The sequence below is a fragment of the Colias eurytheme genome, chromosome 14, assembly GCF_061535395.1.
Source record: "Colias eurytheme isolate Ceu_HAF_F1 chromosome 14, ilColEury1 Martin Lab GWU primary, whole genome shotgun sequence".
Taxonomy (NCBI): Eukaryota; Metazoa; Arthropoda; class Insecta; order Lepidoptera; family Pieridae; genus Colias; species Colias eurytheme.
The window spans coordinates 3,600,293-3,617,547 of record NC_142993.1 but is presented as its reverse complement, the minus strand read 5'-3'; the positions used below and the strand labels follow the sequence as shown (position 1 = coordinate 3,617,547).

Sequence of the window (17,255 nt, the reverse complement as noted above, 5' to 3'; positions counted from 1 at the left end):
AGAACACGTACTACTATACAATTTTTCAAACAAAATTTACTGAAGAACATAATATACAACTTGAATTTCCATATAAAGGATAAACCTTTGCCAAAAGCCATCATAAACACACTCAAAGAATTAAACACCTACACACATAGCAACAACCCGTGGGTTTGACCTCAGTACGATCTGGCGATACCTTGTTAACAAATTATGAATCAGTAGCATTATTGTACGGGATACGAAAAAGGATATTTTCAATACATTATTCATACAAAATTCTTGTACTATTTGTAATACCATGTGAAACATGCAATTTTGCAAAAGAACCGCAACTACATAAATTTTAATTGACACATGTCCTATAACACGGAAACAATGGTTTTTGATTACTCGTTAGATATATGTTGTACTTATTTGTACAGCATCAGGTACAACCGTACAAGTAATTCCTAGGAATTGAATACATGGGAAAATACGAACGTTAAATTTTATAATAATTGAATATTCATTTTATTTGATATGAGAATAAAGATTTATATGATATATTTTATATGATACCTAGGTACTTATTTTTATCTGTTAATCATAATAAATTTTATTCGTAATCTTGGAAATAATTTTTCACTGGTACCTGAAGTGATTTGTACATCTTCTGTTAAAGACGAAAGAGACAAATTGAAATATTTTCTGCTCTTCTTTTAGATGTGTCCGTTTTTTAGCTTTTTGTAATCGCTACATCTATATAGATATATGTAGAATTTCTTCAATGTTATAATTTAAAAAGCAACTGGTCAAGGATTTGGCCAATTTAATTGCTTTGAAATAAAAAATGTGGCGGCGTCACCCATAAGGCGCCAAAACACAATTTTTTTACACAATTAAAATAAATTAATAACTCGGAATGAAACATTATTTCTTGTAGTAAAACGGAAAACGGGCTAGGTGTCGATGATTATTACTAGATATAGGTTTATATGGGGTGATGCAGATGTTAGGAAATATTTTATCCTGCTGAGATAGTTAGGTTGTTTATATGTTTAATTGTATTTTCAATTGTTTTAATACCAAGTACTTAATGTAAATTAGTTATTATTACTACTTACTAGGTATCGTTTGTGCACGATCTGTTAATTATTGATTCTTAGTATGTAGCTATACAATTTGATTACGCTTGTATTGCCGCTACATCGCAATTCTTGTGACTTGCGAGGTAGCGGCAATACTTCAACAACAGTAAGCTCTATCATTACACACATAGTTTACAAAAAGGTTTTGTACTATAGGTATTCTGGAATATATCTATAGCTTTCAGGGATTACGTACAAATTCAATGCTAAAAAATTTTTGAATTCGGTCCTGTACCTAGTTCCTACGCTTACCGCGTTCAAAAAAACTCTTCGTTTTATATTTTTAGTATAGAAATATAGATAATATCATGAATATCAAGGATCTAAACTTATAATGATTAAAGAAATGTACTATCAAAAATAAAATACAATATATAGGTTAGGAACCCCCGGCTACGGCTACTACTAGGTATACCAAGTATCTCAAATCGAATTCAGCATTATCCTATTTATAGGTATAGTGTTAAATGCATAAGTCATTGCACCTGTGTAAATGCATATCTGTAGATAATCCATACTAATATTATAAATGCGAAAGTAACTCTGTCTGTCTGTCTGTTACTCAATCACGCCTAAACTACTGAACCAATTTTCATGAAATTTGGTATGGAGATATTTTGATACCCGAGAAAGGACAAAGGCTACCTTTTATTGCGAAATATGTACCACGGGCGAAGCCGGGGCGGACCTCTAGTTTAAAATATTTTTCTTTTTAATAATTGCTATTTTATTAAAAAAAAAAAAAACAATTGTATGTAGTAATTTCCAGGTATGGTATGGTATTCAAATAATAGATATTACAAAATATGTAAAATTGAGAACGTTCTTCTATGACTATAATTAAATAAATATAAAATTTTATAGTCTGTTTTAATCATAGCTTTCTGCTTTTCATATAGATCAGATCATCTTTTCATGCAGATCTATTATGAAGAATCAAAAATTTGAAAATAATGACAAAATTATCTACGAATACGAGCACCATTTTATACTTATCTAATTATATCAGTCTTTAGTACCGGGAGGGATTTTCCCCGCGTTACCTTTGTTTGATGCTTCGATCCCCTGCACACTGCCTTCAAAATATGATTCAGGCTCATACAGGCTCCTACATTTTCTTTGACAAGACCTTCGGTCTTTCTACAAATTTAATTTAGATATCCTATTGTGACTCAGTTAATATACGCCTTAGTATCCGGTCAGGTAGACGCGAGGTAAATTTTATATAACAACTCGCGTATCACCGTGGCCGTGGGTCATTTTGTTAACTAGCTCTGTCGTGATGTGTTATCTCGAAATAATAAACTAATGAGTTTAAAATTGTGACTTGAAAAATATAATTTATATATCACCAATGGAGTTCAAGATACTAAGTAAGTGTTGTGATTTTTTTTATTTTACAAAAATTATTTGCGGTTAACCATTAAACAGTCAGGTGTTTAAGATTGTGCTGTGAAACCGCATTTAACTGTGTTTATAACGTTTGATACGAAGTACATCATAAGATTCAATTTAAATATTCATTTACTCATAATAATAAGTTTAACCAATAGGTACTTAATTCATAGCAACTTTATGTAATTTATTTTAACATAAATCAACTATGTTCAATATCGAATACATTTTCGCAAATTATTAGGGATTTGTTCAATTATTATGTAGGTACATGATTATATTTTGTAAATATTATTTGACAATTTAATTTTATTTTTTATTTTTCTCATGCGACCATATTATGAATATAAGAATGGTAGAGTCTTTTGAATAATTACATAAAATTATATAAAGATCCCGTATGGTGTAACTGATGTGTATGATAATAACTGCATACCATGTGCATAAATAGTGCAAACTAAACCTCACTTATCGGGGTAATAACCTGAGTAATAACAATTACAACAATTAATTTATGTGCCCGGTATTTATGTAGAGTTATGCTCATGATCCTCGTAGCGACCTTTTTTACTTTTTTTGACGGTACTTACGAACTTAGTTCCTTGTAAATATGTTTATTTATGCATGATGCATCATCAATAGGTGTATTATTTTGTTCATAAATATTATTAATATGATCATAACTAAGTACGTGCGTTATATCACTTTTCCTCAATAAATAAGTTTAAAATTAAATTTAGGCTATACTGACATGGTCGACCTTATATATTGCGAAGCCAGCGGCTTGTATATCGCCAGTCCCTTAATGACCTTTACGCAATTATAATATGTATACGTGTTAGGTAAGAAAGTATGTACGTATGGTATAAAAAATGTACAATCATCACTTATAATAGGACATTGCTCGTTGGAATTAGATGCCATATTAATTAGGATTTATATGTTTACTTTGTTAACAGTTGTATTGACGGTGTGCCATCAAACATTTTCATACCACCGACATTGGCGAAATTCGAATAACGGGTATCAGGATTATGATTATCCATTCAATCAAGATAAGGGCACGCTAGTTTTCCCGGATTCAAGTGAAGAAGATTATCCACGGTAAGCATGTGTGATGAAAAACTAACAATGAAAGGTTCCTAGGTATGTCAATGGCTAATTTTGCTGATAGACCTTTCCCAAAACACAAATCCTACAACAAATCTAATTATGCCTTACTAGAAAATTGAGACGAAGCCACTATCTTTATACTCTACTTTTTAAAACCATGTCGTTATTAGTGTTCAATGTCTAATTAATTATTTTTTATCTTTATACTTACAATGAGCAAATGCTAATAGCGAATTATACGTCGATTGTGCAAGTTGTGCCATCATAATAAGCAAATAGATTTCATAATACGCAGGTAATATCCAAGGTAAATAACTACTTGCGTATAACCACAGACTAATAATAATATACTACGTATACAAGTATGACAAAATTCCCGTACTGATTACACACAAGCTTGGGGAAGATATTGGCTTCTTATTGCTCTGTCGTGCGTAATTTTTCGTTTGACGCATCTTGTAATTGAAAGTCACGACCTTATAATATGGAGGATAACTTACATTAGGACAAACCTAGGTTATTTAAAAAATATATGTATTAGAGTTGGTACCTACCCAATAAGTACGACATAAATTTAATTAAGTTTATTTATAAATGTAAATAAATAGCTCTACAAATTTTAAATTTAATTTAACTGAATATTGGTTAAAGACTCCATCATTAATTCTTATTTTATAGTACCAAAGAACTCTAAAGAAACTTTCTCTACTGCTATTTATTATCCGTTGAATAATAAATAGCAAATAATATATAATAAATAGAAAAACTTTGATTATTCTTGAAAAAAAGTTCACCTATATTATATTTTTAGATGGAATGTCTTCCCGACGACTACTAGAAGGCCATATATAAACAATATTCAATCCTGCATATCCACATGTCCTGCCTCATCACAATACAGGCCCGTATGTGGCACTGATGGCGTCACATACCAGAATATCGATCGCTTGCGGTGTGCAATGAAATGTGGAGTCGGTAAGCGTGAATATCGAACGATAAACTAATGTAACTCAATTAATAAATTAACCTAACGATGACGCGCGGCGCACGGCGCAGAGCACTAGCAAAGTAGGCTACCTTTATTTTTTTTGCAAGCTATTTAGCGTATTTTATTTTTGCAACTGTGGTTGCGCAATTCGCAAAGCATATGAGCGGATATATAATTAAAAAATAATATCCCCAATATTAGATAACATACCTTGATACACAATATATCATGTTAAATATAAAAAAAATTGGCATATAAAATATATGGCAAGAAACTTTTTATAGAGTCAAAAAGGAGTCTAACACTGAGGCCAATGATCAGCTTTGTAGAGTCATCATTTTCAGAATTATTCAGTAGGCAATAAAAATTCATATTTACATTACAGATGTGCAACTAAAATACAGGTTTGCCTGCGGTCAATTTAGTAGCACAGAAAGTCCAACAAACAATGGGAATAATTTACAGGCTTGTATGAACGAATGTCCGACAACTTCGGAATACAACCCTGTATGTGGTACGGATAATGTTACGTACAATAATATTGGCAAATTATATTGTGCTCAGCGATGCGGTTCTGGTGAGTTAAACTTTTATTTTATACTAGCTTTCCGCCCGCGGCTTCGCCCGCGTTTTCAAAGAAAAACCCGTTCCCGTAGGATTTCCGGGATAAAACCTATCCTATGTCCTTTCTCGGGTATCAAAATATCTCTATACCAAATTTCATGCAAATTGGTTCAGTAGTTAAGGCGTGATTGAGTAACAGACAGACAGACAGAGTTACTTTCGCATTTATAATATTAGTATGAATATAGCCTTCCTCGATAAATGGGCTATCTAACACCGAAAGAATTTTTTAAATTGGACCAGTAGTTCCCGAGATTAGCGCGTTCAAACAAACAAACAAACTGATACACAGAAAGCTATAAGAAGCTGAATCAACACAACGACGACAACAACAAAAGAGGGCGTTAATTTTTGATAGACATAAATTTGAACCTCAATGTAATAATAGTTAGGTTTATGTGTGACGATTTATTAGTTAGGTTTGTGTTTAGGTTAGGTTAGTAATTTTTTAAAACTATATATATATATATATATTAGCTGTTTCGTTTCTCTTTTCTCAGAAAATTCGAAAAAAAATTCGGCTATTCAACAACAAAAATAGGTACCTCAATGTACTAATAGTTAGGTTTCTGTGTGTGTGTGTGTGTGTGTGTGCGTGTGTTAAGGTTAGGTTAGGTATAAAACATGGGTAATATATTATCGAAAAATAGTAAATTTTCCGGACTTAGAAAAATTTTCCTAACCTAACCTAACCTAACCTATCCTTTTCCACCTTATAGAAATATTTCCTGACGTATAGAAATTTTCCTGGCGTATGGAAATTTTCCGGACTTAGAAAAAATTTCCTAACCTAACCTAACCTAACCTATCCTTTTCCACCTTATAGAAATTTTTCCTGACGTATAGAAATTTTCCTGGCTTATATAAATTTTCCGGACGTATAGACATTTTCCTGGCGTATGGAAATTTTCCGGACTAAGAAAAATTTTCCTAACCTAACCTAACCTAACCTAACCTGAAAATTTTCCGGACTTACAAAAATTTTCCTAACCTAACCTAACCTAACCTAACCTAACCTATCCTTTTCCACCTTATAGAAATTTTTCCTGACGTATAGAAATTTTCCTGGCTTATATAAATTTTCCTGACGTATAGAAATTTTCCTGGTGTATGGAAATTTTCCGGACTTAGAAAAATTTTCCTAACCTAACCGAACCTAACCTATCCTTTTCCACCTTATATAAATTTTTCCTGACGTATAGAAATTTTCCTGGTTTATATATAAATTTTCCTGACGTATAGAAATTTTCCTGGCGTATGGAAATTTTCCGGACTTAGAAAAATTTTCCTAACTTAACCTAACCTAACCTAACCTATCCTTTTCCACCTTATAGAAAAATTTCCTGACGTATAGAAATTTTCCTGGCTTATATAAACTTTCCTGACGCATAGAAATATTCCTGGCGTATGGAAATTTTCCGGACTTAGAAAAATTTTCCTAACCTAACCTAACCTAACCTAACCTATATAAATTTTCCGGACGTATAGACATTTTCCTGGCGTATGGAAATTTTCCGGACTAAGAAAAATTTTCCTAACCTAACCTAACCTAACCTAACCTGAAAATTTTCCGGACTTACAAAAATTTTCCTAACCTAACCTAACCTAACCTATCCTTTTCCACCTTATAGAAATTTTTCCTGACGTATAGAAATTTTCCTGGCTTATATAAATTTTCCTGACGTATAGAAATTTTCCTGACGTATAGAACTTTTCCTGGCGTATGGAAATTTTCCGGACTTAGAAAAATTTTTCTGACTTATACGAATTTTCCTCATCTGTTTAAATTTTCCCGACTTAAAGAAATTTTCCTGGCGTATAGAAATTTTCCTGGCGTATGGAAATTTTCTGAACTTAGAAAAATTTTCCTGACTTATACGAATTTTCCTCATCTGTATAAATTTTCCCGACGTATAGAATTTTTCCTGGCGTATGGAAATTTTCCGGACTTAGAAAAATTTTCCTGACTTATACGAATTTTCCTCAGATAAAATTCATTTATTTATTCCTTCTTTTTCCCCTATATCAAATAAATGGATGAACCGATTTTGATAAAACGTTCACTTTCATCTTAATCTTAATACTATTATAAAGGCGAAAGTTTGTAAGGATTTATGGATGTATGGATGTATGGATGTTTGTTACTCTTTCACGTAAAAATTACTGAACCGATTACAATGAAATTTAGCACACATATAGAGGGTAACTTGGATTAACACATAGGATAGGTTTTATCCCGGAAATCCCACGGGAACGGGAACTATGCGGGTTTTCCTTTGAAAACGCGGGCGAAGCCGCGGGCGGAAATCTAGTTTAATATATATGACTTAGATTCGACAACTTTAATTTTTTTCATTCCCACTTTTACCCCTATAGGTAGGTATAATAAATGGATGAACCGATTTTGATACACTTTATCTAAGAACCAGCGTCGGAAAATATGCTGCCTTACAAAAAACCGCATCTAATTCGGATTACCTGTTAGCGAGCTACGGTGGAACAAACAGATACACACACACAGACACACATAGCGGTCAAACACTTATCACTCATCTTTTTGCGTCGGGGCTTAAAAATAATACGACATAATTTAAAGGACATTTTATGTATAAAATTTACCTAAAAATAAGCATAATTTTAATTTGCCCCTCCCCCCCTACTACCTCAGCTTACCCCCTCACCCCCACCCCCACCACCAGAAATAACTGTAGCGTATAACAGATAACTTACGTTTTATCGTACACTGTATAATAGTGTACCATAGAATGCCTTAGCAAATGTTCGCCGTGAATACTTAAATGGTCATAACTTTTTTATTTATAAACTGATTGACATGAAATAAACACTAAATGTTAAATGAAGATTACCAAAATTTATTTGGAAAACCGCATTTAAATCGGATAAGCCGTTTCTGAGATTAGCGTGTTCAAACATACAGACAAACAGACAAACGGACAAACAGACAAACAGACAAAAAAAATTTTAACGACAGTTTTGGGTTTGGGATCGATTTAGTAATAACCCCTGCTAAATTTTTTTTACATATTTTCATTGTACAGACACCACTTTTCTAGAATTTTATTATATGTATTGATGATGATTGATTAAATATTAATATTAATAATACGGGAGATAAAGACATGCGAGTAATATGTAATAGAAAACAGAGATAGGGTAAAAAGTATTAATTCCTAATTTTGTTTGCTTATATTTTGAAACGAACATAATCACTACATAGTATAAAACAAAGTCGCTTTCCCTGTCCCTATGTCCCTATGTCCCTATGTCCCTTTGTACGCTTAAATCTTTGAAACTACGCAACGGATTTTGATGCGGTTTTTTTTAATAGATAGAGTGATTCAAAAGGAAGGTTTATATGTATAATAACATCCATTAAATAGTGGAGAAGTACTGTTATTTTTGAGGTTTCTAATGTGATGTCGTAAATAATTACATTTTTTCCGCTTACATTGCAAACGCAGGCTGAACCCTACGAGTTTTATCAAAATAATGTACTAAGTATTGTACACATTGAAAAGGTCTACAGAAAAGTCCGCGATGGTATATGTCTATCTCTTATGGATAACCCACAATAACTTTTTTTTGTCATTTACTTTTTACGACAAATAATGGCTAATTTTCGAAGCGATTTTAACCAATACAGCATTAATCCTTAACGAATTAAATACCTTGAATACATTGTTCATTTAATATAGATCTATATGGCCCTTTACACCGTATGATTTAAGTGAATATTTTCGAAGATATTACAGATTTAAAAATTGCGGGACGTAGCGTTTGCGGCGGTACCGGCCGGCCGCCATTGCACCCGTGCGAAGCCGGGGCGGGTCGCTAGTTCATAATAATTCACACGAAATGGGGAAATATTATCTCATTATAAACGATTTCGTATTACAAAAATATATAGTTAAATTTTCGCAAATGATTTAAATATGAGGAAAATATACCACTATTACTTACTATTATTTATTACTTTGTACATGATGTTGCGTATAATTAAATAAGCAATATCATGTACATGGTATTTTCCTCTTCATATAATTTATGATGGATTTTAATTATATTTAAAACTAGCGACCCGATCCGACTTCGCACGGGTGCAATGCTGATACTAAATACACTACAGAAAAACTGTGAACGTTGTATATAAAAACATAGCGGCCCGCTCCGGCTTCGCACGTGTTTATAATAGATAGCCGGGCGGCCGGCCGGTACCGCCGCAAACGCTACGTCCCGCAATTTTTAAATCTGTAATATCTTCGAAAATATTCACTTAAATCGTACGGTGTAAAGGGCTATATTAAATGAACAATGTATTCAAGGTATTTAATTGGTTAAGGATTAATGCTGTATTGGTTAAAATCGCTTCGAAAATTAGTCATTATTTGTCGTAAAAAGTAAATGACAAAAAAAAGTTATTGTGGGTTATCCATAAGAGATAGACATATAGGTACCATCGCGGACTTTTCTGTAGACCTTTTCAATGTGTATAATACTTAGTACATTATTTTGATAAAACTCGTAGGGTTCAGCCTGCGTTTGCAATGTAAGTGGAAAAAATGTAATTTTTTACGACATCACATTAGAAACCTCAAACACTTCTCCACTATTTAATGGATGTTATTATACATATAAACCTTCCTCTTGAATCACTCTATCTATTTAAAAAAAAACCGCATCAAAATCCGTTGCGTATAGTTTCAAAGATTTAAGCGTACAAAGGGACATAGGGACATAGGGACAGGGAAAGCGACTTTGTTTTATACTATGTAGTGATAATGTATGGTAATGAAAAATCCTTATCAGAATGACTTACACAAAGCTCATTGCAATGAGAAGGCAGAATTCAAGAGAAGAAGGTACGAAATTTCAACATCTAGGTACAACTTCTTAACATCGTATGTTTCAGATGTGGATATCAAAAGAAAGTTGCCATGTCCCAAACCCACAACACAAGCTCCAACGGAACCACCCAATAATTCTGTGGAAAATGTACAAAGCTGCATAGCAACTTGTCCAGTGACATCAGAGTACAATCCTGTCTGTGGCACCAATGGCGTCACTTACAATAATGAAGGACAATTAGAATGCGCAAAGTCGTGTGGTGTCGGTAAGTTACTCTGTGCTTACCTGCTTCAGCTTGCATGGTAGTTGGTACTCGTATCATAGTCTAGATACTAGCTCGTATACTTCGTTATGTATCCTACTGTAACTACAGTATTACATTATCACATTATACTATGTTGAACTGCCTCTTAAGCATCGGATAGAAATTATCTCTAAAGCACGTCCAAGGAGAAGCGATACCAAATGTAAACAAACCACAGTCAAGGTCATTCGGAATAGCAGGGGTGCGTAACCTTTTTAAAGTTGGATTTAAATATATTTTTATTAAATATCCGGCAAATTGTAATAATACAAAAAAGGATAGTCTATTTTATAAATTTTATCATAATTTGAATTATTGTATAATGTAGATGTAAATTAAATAACGCGAATAATAATAATTTTCTGAATCTGTGTATGGCAACACACTTGCCCCTTGTACTTGGTTGTGGCTCCATCATTAACCACTCTTAATAAAAACAAACAATGAACAACAACTTAACTAAAACAAGAAATTAACTAAACTTAAACAAGAAATAATTAAATAAACAACAAACAATAACAAAACTTTAACAAATAATTTGTATCACCACGAGCGCGTTCCGAAACAGAATAAATCTTTTTAAAATGGCCGGCCGAATGTTGGCGAACCCGGCTTGACTTGTCATGTGAACAACCGGGAGAACGAGACATTACGGCAACTGCACAAGATGGAAAGAGATAGATATTAGTTTGTCAACGCCACAGTTGTTTTCAAGGTGAATGACTTTTCGTATCGCTTCTCGTTGGACGTCCTTTAGTTAATTTCTCTAAAGTAACAACGATTAAAAGCTAGGAAGTTATGCTACTAAGGCTCAAGTTAATTTGAAATGTTAATTTAATCCGGAACACATAAAAAAATCCATATTGTTCTTATATTTAAACTTATTTGTAGAGCTTTATGCTTTAGGTTGATATTACAGTGAAATCATAAAAGTGAAAAGTTTGAGTTCCAAACTTTGTTCTTGACAAATTTCTCTGTTAACAAAGCAATTCTTTTTCTACAGACGTTTCTCTACGTGGTCGCACGGCGTGTTTCTTGTTAACAACTTCATCACCAACCGCCGGTGATGTGCCGTTCCCAGACATGACTACAAAATCAACATCATTCACCATCCCTCAAGACATTTTAAATAGCATTTTCACAAAAACCCCAGATGATGACGATAATGTGGAACCCCAAATCGATCCTAGATTTGAATCTAATTCTTCTTAAGGATTATAAACATGTTAATACTATAGTCATTATACCTATGTAATACAATATGTATATAGAATTGTATTATAGTCAAAATAAATAATTTTAGTGTATTATCAGTATTTTATTTAAAATCCAAGGAGTATAGTGCAGTGCAGTTGACTTAATTTGCTACAATATTAAATTAGTTAAACACAATGTTGAGATGCCATTTAAAATTATCTAATATTATAGTCTTTTAAAATCAATTAACAAATGATAAGAAACCATAACTTCATTTCAAATTTACCTTGTCTTATATATCAATTGATACAATCATCACTAGGTTGCGACACAGGCGTTAGTACCTACTGTGGCGGTTGCTAATTTCAACAACATTCAAGGAAAGAAAATATGTATAAATTTAGTATACTAGTGTTTTTATGTGCTTGTCTTTCTATTTTTCTTAATGGAGTACTATGTTTTCGTAAGTAACATTTTCTAATAAATACTTGTTAAGTTGTTAGATAAAAAATCACTTATTATTTTACAGTCGATTAAGTGATTTATTTCTTTGTTAGTGAGGGAAATGAGCTTACGTTAAATTGACATACGAAAAACTTATTTCCCCCATTAACTTTACATTCAGATTCAATACAATAACCAGTTTTGTTTATCCCGTTTCAGAGGGTTTCAGAAAAGTATGTACAGATACTACACCACAATGCTTAAGAGAGACGGTTCAAGCCGCTCTACCTGACTTCATTCAAGGGATCCCACAACTAGGGATTAGTTCCTTGGACCCTTTTGTTGTGAAATCCCTTAATCTTACTTTGCCTGGCGGATTAAACGTCGAATTTACAAATGGTTACGCAAAAGGTTTGAAGAACTGTATTATAGAGTCAATGACGTAAGTAACTATTAATTTGTAATTGGAAATACTCACTATAATTATTATTTTGCTAACAGCTCGTAGATGATAATTATCAATATTTATGAATGAATATTCTTCGTTATGTAGGTACTGTTAGTTGTTACTTAACGTTATAAAGTTACGAAAATTGTTCATTACTGTTTCTTTTTGTGTTTTAGGAAGTCAGGAGATACTTATGAATTAATATATAAATGCAACTTTGTCATCAAAGGAAAATACCATTATTCAGGCGACATTCTATATTTCAATCTTCATGGAGCAGGGGATACAATCATAACTTCTAGTGAGTATTTTTGAGAATATGTATTTTTCTTGCTTTTCTTTTATCACGTTACCAACAAATAAGTTACAAGAGACATGAGATAGCTATTCCAATATATTTAGGTTACATATTAAATTTTCATTACATTTGTATTTATTTATTAACTCTTTAGTTGTTATATTTGGTTATAAATTTAAAATACTAACTACACTTTAATAAAGTCGTGAAAAATTCAATCTTCATTTTCCAGAAAACGTCGTAACTAAGTGGACATTCCAATTGGGAACTATAAACAAGGATGGAAAAGAGTATTTCCAAATGAAAAATTTTAATTCATCAATAAATTATGAAGGTCGAGTTCATTACTATATGACCAATCTAATACCAGGGAATCCCGAAATGAGTAAGTATCGAATATTATCGACCGTGACTGTTAACAAGGTGATTTGCATGTGCAGTTAAATTCGGTCCATTGAAAATTATAAAAATTGGTTTTGTTCTTGATATTTTGCCTTTCCGCTAATCCAATAAACCATATTGTAAATTGCATCTTTTTCAATATCGACCTAAACAAAAATAATGAGGTGTGAGAGAAAATAACAAATTTAAAACCTTTAAAATTAATAAAAAAATTACTCTCTATTTGTGCATTATTCACCTGTCACAACTCACAACTCTACCTTTGTTCGTCGCCGCTTATTATAACAAGCGTTGAATGTTCTAGAATGCCATTAGCTGCCCTCCAATTAATATGTACTTTATAATTAAATTTAGTTTTAGTTTAAACTTGACTATGCAACCTATTTTATTTCATTTTGATTGTTTCTAGGTCAAACTATCCTGACATACATGAATCAAAATTGGCGCAATATAGCACAGGAATTTGGCGGTCCGGTCTTTAAATACGGCGTTGAAACGATCCTTCACAACGTTTACAAACTTTTTGACTCAGTTCCAATAGATAATATAATTCAACCTTAAAAATTATTAATATGCAATAAAATAAATCAAGATATATTGCATTTTTATTATTTTACAATAAAATTCCTGTAGGGACGTCGCGTCGTAACTAACTATAACCAAAAATACAAACAATTTAATTTAATGAAATCAACACTGTTTTAAAATTATTATAATTTCAGAACGCGTGCTATTGCTTTACATTAAGGAGAGATATTTGAAAGTTTAGACACTAATTTAAAGTCAATATTTTGAATTTACTAATTATAAGAGTCTAAAATACAAATTTAGCACATTCTCTGTAGAATTTAGTGAATAATATTTACATGTAGAATTTAGAAAATTACATATGTAAAAAGTTTTATAGGTACCTACGACTCTCAAAAATATCTCGCCTTAATGTAGGTTCATATTTAAATAGATAGTACATAGATGTACGAACATAATTTAAATACTGAGGATGAGAAAATTCAAGCAATGTGCATAATTTGTAGTACAAAGATCAGGTATGTGGTAGTCACACTTACAAATTTAAGTAATAATTGGATGTTTATATCGTACATGCCGAAAGCAGTTATGTGAAGCGGCCAAACTTCTATCGCTTTCATAAAAGTCTTTGCTTGAATTCGCTTTACACTCGGAGTCTTATAATTTATAATAACTTCATTAACTAAAGCCTTAGTTTGGCTTCGGATCGCCAGCACTTCTTCACAAATATACGCTATAAGGACAAGCGTACATACTTCAACAGAGCCCCATAATATAATAGCCAGGATGTAAATATAAATACGACTATAAAAGCGTAAATAGGTGACTAATGATACTAAGATAAACACAAATGTCGATACTATAATTGCAAAAAAGTTTAAGTCGAAAACCGTGTTTATTAGTTCGCAAGATTCTCCAATCAGACAATACGCGATGGCCAATGATTTAATGTGCATATTTTTTTCTAAAACGTTTTGGCCATTATAAAAAACATTATTCCTTCTCTTCCACCTGAATGCGATTACAAGTTGACTTTGATTTATTTTTTCCAAATATTTATTTATGACTCGTTGCCTTTCCGATATTATATTTAAATAGGTATATAAGGCAAAGACTTCGACATGACGCTCAATAACTAATAGTATTAATATAATGATAAAAGTTGACCAAATTTTATTGTAAGAAAATTGAAAAATACAAAACATAAGAAATCCAATAATTATCAGAAATAATTTTAGTGTAACTTTCCATTTAAATTTGAAATAATAGTTTTGATCAATCCTCAACAATGAATCAATCTGAGCAACATTTGTTATGATGCGAATATGTTTGTCGCCAAAATGCGTATAATTGAAAATCATAGTTATGATATACTTAAGCAGCACTAATAAAGACGGTATTGCATTTTCAAAATGAGGGAATATCGGCGTGTTAAATACACCGAGAGCATAATAAATAGTAATCAAGCAAACCAACGAAACGGTGTATTTTCTCATGTTTGCTGTAGGCGCAGAGATGTTTCCTTCTTTATAACAGTATCTAAATATTCCAAAACACTTTTCCACATTTGCTAACCATTTCAAGGATTCTATGATATGACCGAGATGTGTTTCCATAGGTCCGGATATAAAATGAGAAATATATAATTAATTATTACTCAATTACTTAAAACTTTTTTAATTAAAAAAATACACCAACAAAGCGGGACGAGTAATAAATGAAAAGTGCAGGCAACGAGTGTTTTACAATCAATCGATTAAACACTTAGATTAATAAGTGTTTAATGTACCTAATGGTTTTAGAGTTCCATAAATGAATGACCTTTTTTAATATCCAACACCTAGATACTATAAATTATTAGTGCTGAAATATGTTTGTTCATCCTTATTTCAAGGCAAAACTGAGCGATGAATTGGCGTGATTTTTAAAAGTGGAGTTAAGTAGTTGAAAGGTTGGTGATTGACATTTTCTACTTTTATCTCTTTTTAACTAGCCCATTTCCGTAAAATGAGAGTGGTGGAAGTTTGTATGCAATATGTGGTGGAAGTTTGTATGCAGTATGTTTGAAATTACATAATGGTACCTAGTCTTAATTTTTGGTTTTATAGTATTACATTCTTATAAATTCCTAATAGAAAAAAAATGATCATAAGGCGGGATTCGAACCATTGTTCTCTCGGCCACCCGTGATCCCACCTCATTGCTGAGTCATAGTAAATAATATAGAATCTATCAGTTTAAGATCGTTGAGTCTTTAAAATTTTTCATGTTCTGACAGATCTTAGTCGTTTTATTTTTGACCAATACCTGTTACTATTTTTTTATGTTATAATCAGCAAAGGAGCTTTAGCGGTTTTTGTTTCAGCAAAGTACACCCCCATAGAAAATCGGCGTTCCAAACGATGGTGATTTTGATGCCGATTTTCTACGGGGGTGTGGTATTTTCCCTGGTGCGAGCTGGCCCAATTTGTGCCAAAGCGTGCTCGACTCCCACATTAAAAAAGTCACCTGATAAATAAAAATATATTTTTAACTTTAAACGTAACGATAGAAATACCCTCTCCAAAAGAAAAACTGTTTCATTTGGATTTTAAAAGATTTACTATTCAAACTGCGATAATGAGAACTGGATCAAAGAAATGGAATTTCATTTCAACTGTCAAAAATCCCAGCTGAAATGCGGACTTGCGCTCGCCGTATCGACCGCGACAATTTTAGGCATGCCACTTACTTGTCGATACTATGGATTTTAACCGCTTATCGGGATATGCCATAGACTAAAGAAAAAGAAGACTCTTATAAGCACAGCTTATAAGAAATTAGAAAACTCTGTATGAATTTAGTCTTATACTTTGATGTCGTACAAAAAAATATAGTCTTTCTGTTCAAAGAGTAAAAATTAACAGTACACTCTACATATTTTCCCGTTAAAGCTGCTTACTCGGAAGACTATCTCTACGGAATTTATTTAGTTCTCTTTTTCTTGAATATAACAAACTTTTAAATACATAAAAGCTATGTAGCAGTTATTATGTTGGACAATTGTATAATCATATTTCTGTGATTTCCGCTATTTTATTATAGTGGGGGTGTTACTCGAAACAAAGTTCACGCGTATGGTAAAATAATCCCTTCAAAAAAGTATCGATGTTGATCGTCGCTCCCTTCAGCTTAGGGGTTGTATTAAGGCACAACGCCGCGGCTGCGGTCGCGCGACGGACGCGCGGGAGGCTGCTATTGCAGCCAACCGTCGCGTTAGACAAACACATCGATCACAACGCGACAACCATGGGTCAGACCGCTGGTGCCGAAAGTAACCCTGACAACGATGACGAGGAGCCGCGTATCCACGTCAACCCAACTGAAAGCTCATTGGTAAGTTCCTAGTTATGTCATTTAGAATTCATTCAATAATCCGCATTGCTGCTGCTTGCAGAATAATGATTTCAATAGAGTCACCAAAGAGAGTCACTAACTAATTCTGTAAGGTTGTAGTTAGGTTTTTATTTGTATATCTATTTTTTATGCTTAATAAT

The 17,255-nt window shown here is 32.5% G+C and overlaps 5 protein-coding genes across 6 annotated transcripts in view; 4 read left to right on the top strand and 1 right to left on the bottom strand.

Annotated features, from left to right (window-relative positions):
• LOC149902772 (5'-3' exonuclease PLD3-like) overlaps positions 1–17,255 on the top strand; it is a 95,489-nt gene that overhangs the window by 47,624 nt on the left and 30,610 nt on the right. The gene's annotated exons all lie outside the window — the stretch shown is intronic.
• On the top strand, positions 2,467–11,709 carry LOC149902775 (follistatin-like). The gene is made up of 6 exons (XM_090109692.1): positions 2,467–2,485; positions 3,467–3,611; positions 4,432–4,595; positions 4,994–5,185; positions 10,163–10,363; positions 11,406–11,709. The coding sequence occupies exons 1-6, from the start codon at positions 2,467–2,469 to the stop codon at positions 11,612–11,614; spliced, it is 930 nt and encodes a 309-aa protein (XP_089965818.1). The 3' UTR covers positions 11,615–11,709.
• LOC149902774 (protein takeout-like) lies at positions 11,986–13,760 on the top strand. The gene is made up of 5 exons (XM_090109265.1): positions 11,986–12,062; positions 12,263–12,485; positions 12,668–12,792; positions 13,022–13,174; positions 13,601–13,760. Exons 1-5 carry the CDS (start codon positions 11,990–11,992, stop codon positions 13,750–13,752), a joined length of 726 nt encoding a protein of 241 aa, XP_089965391.1. The 5' UTR covers positions 11,986–11,989; the 3' UTR covers positions 13,753–13,760.
• Positions 14,202–15,920, bottom strand: LOC149902773 (uncharacterized). The gene is made up of 2 exons (XM_090109691.1): positions 15,916–15,920; positions 14,202–14,730 (listed from the first exon to the last, which is right to left on the bottom strand). Exons 1-2 carry the CDS (start codon positions 15,918–15,920, stop codon positions 14,202–14,204), a joined length of 534 nt encoding a protein of 177 aa, XP_089965817.1.
• Positions 17,008–17,255, top strand: part of LOC149902771 (monocarboxylate transporter 14) — a 49,603-nt gene continuing 49,355 nt past the window's right edge. For both annotated transcript variants that reach the window (XM_090109517.1, XM_090109516.1), the window contains exon 1: positions 17,008–17,094. In XM_090109517.1, the coding sequence (XP_089965643.1) occupies positions 17,008–17,094 (87 nt within the window). The remainder of the gene's footprint in view (positions 17,095–17,255) is intronic.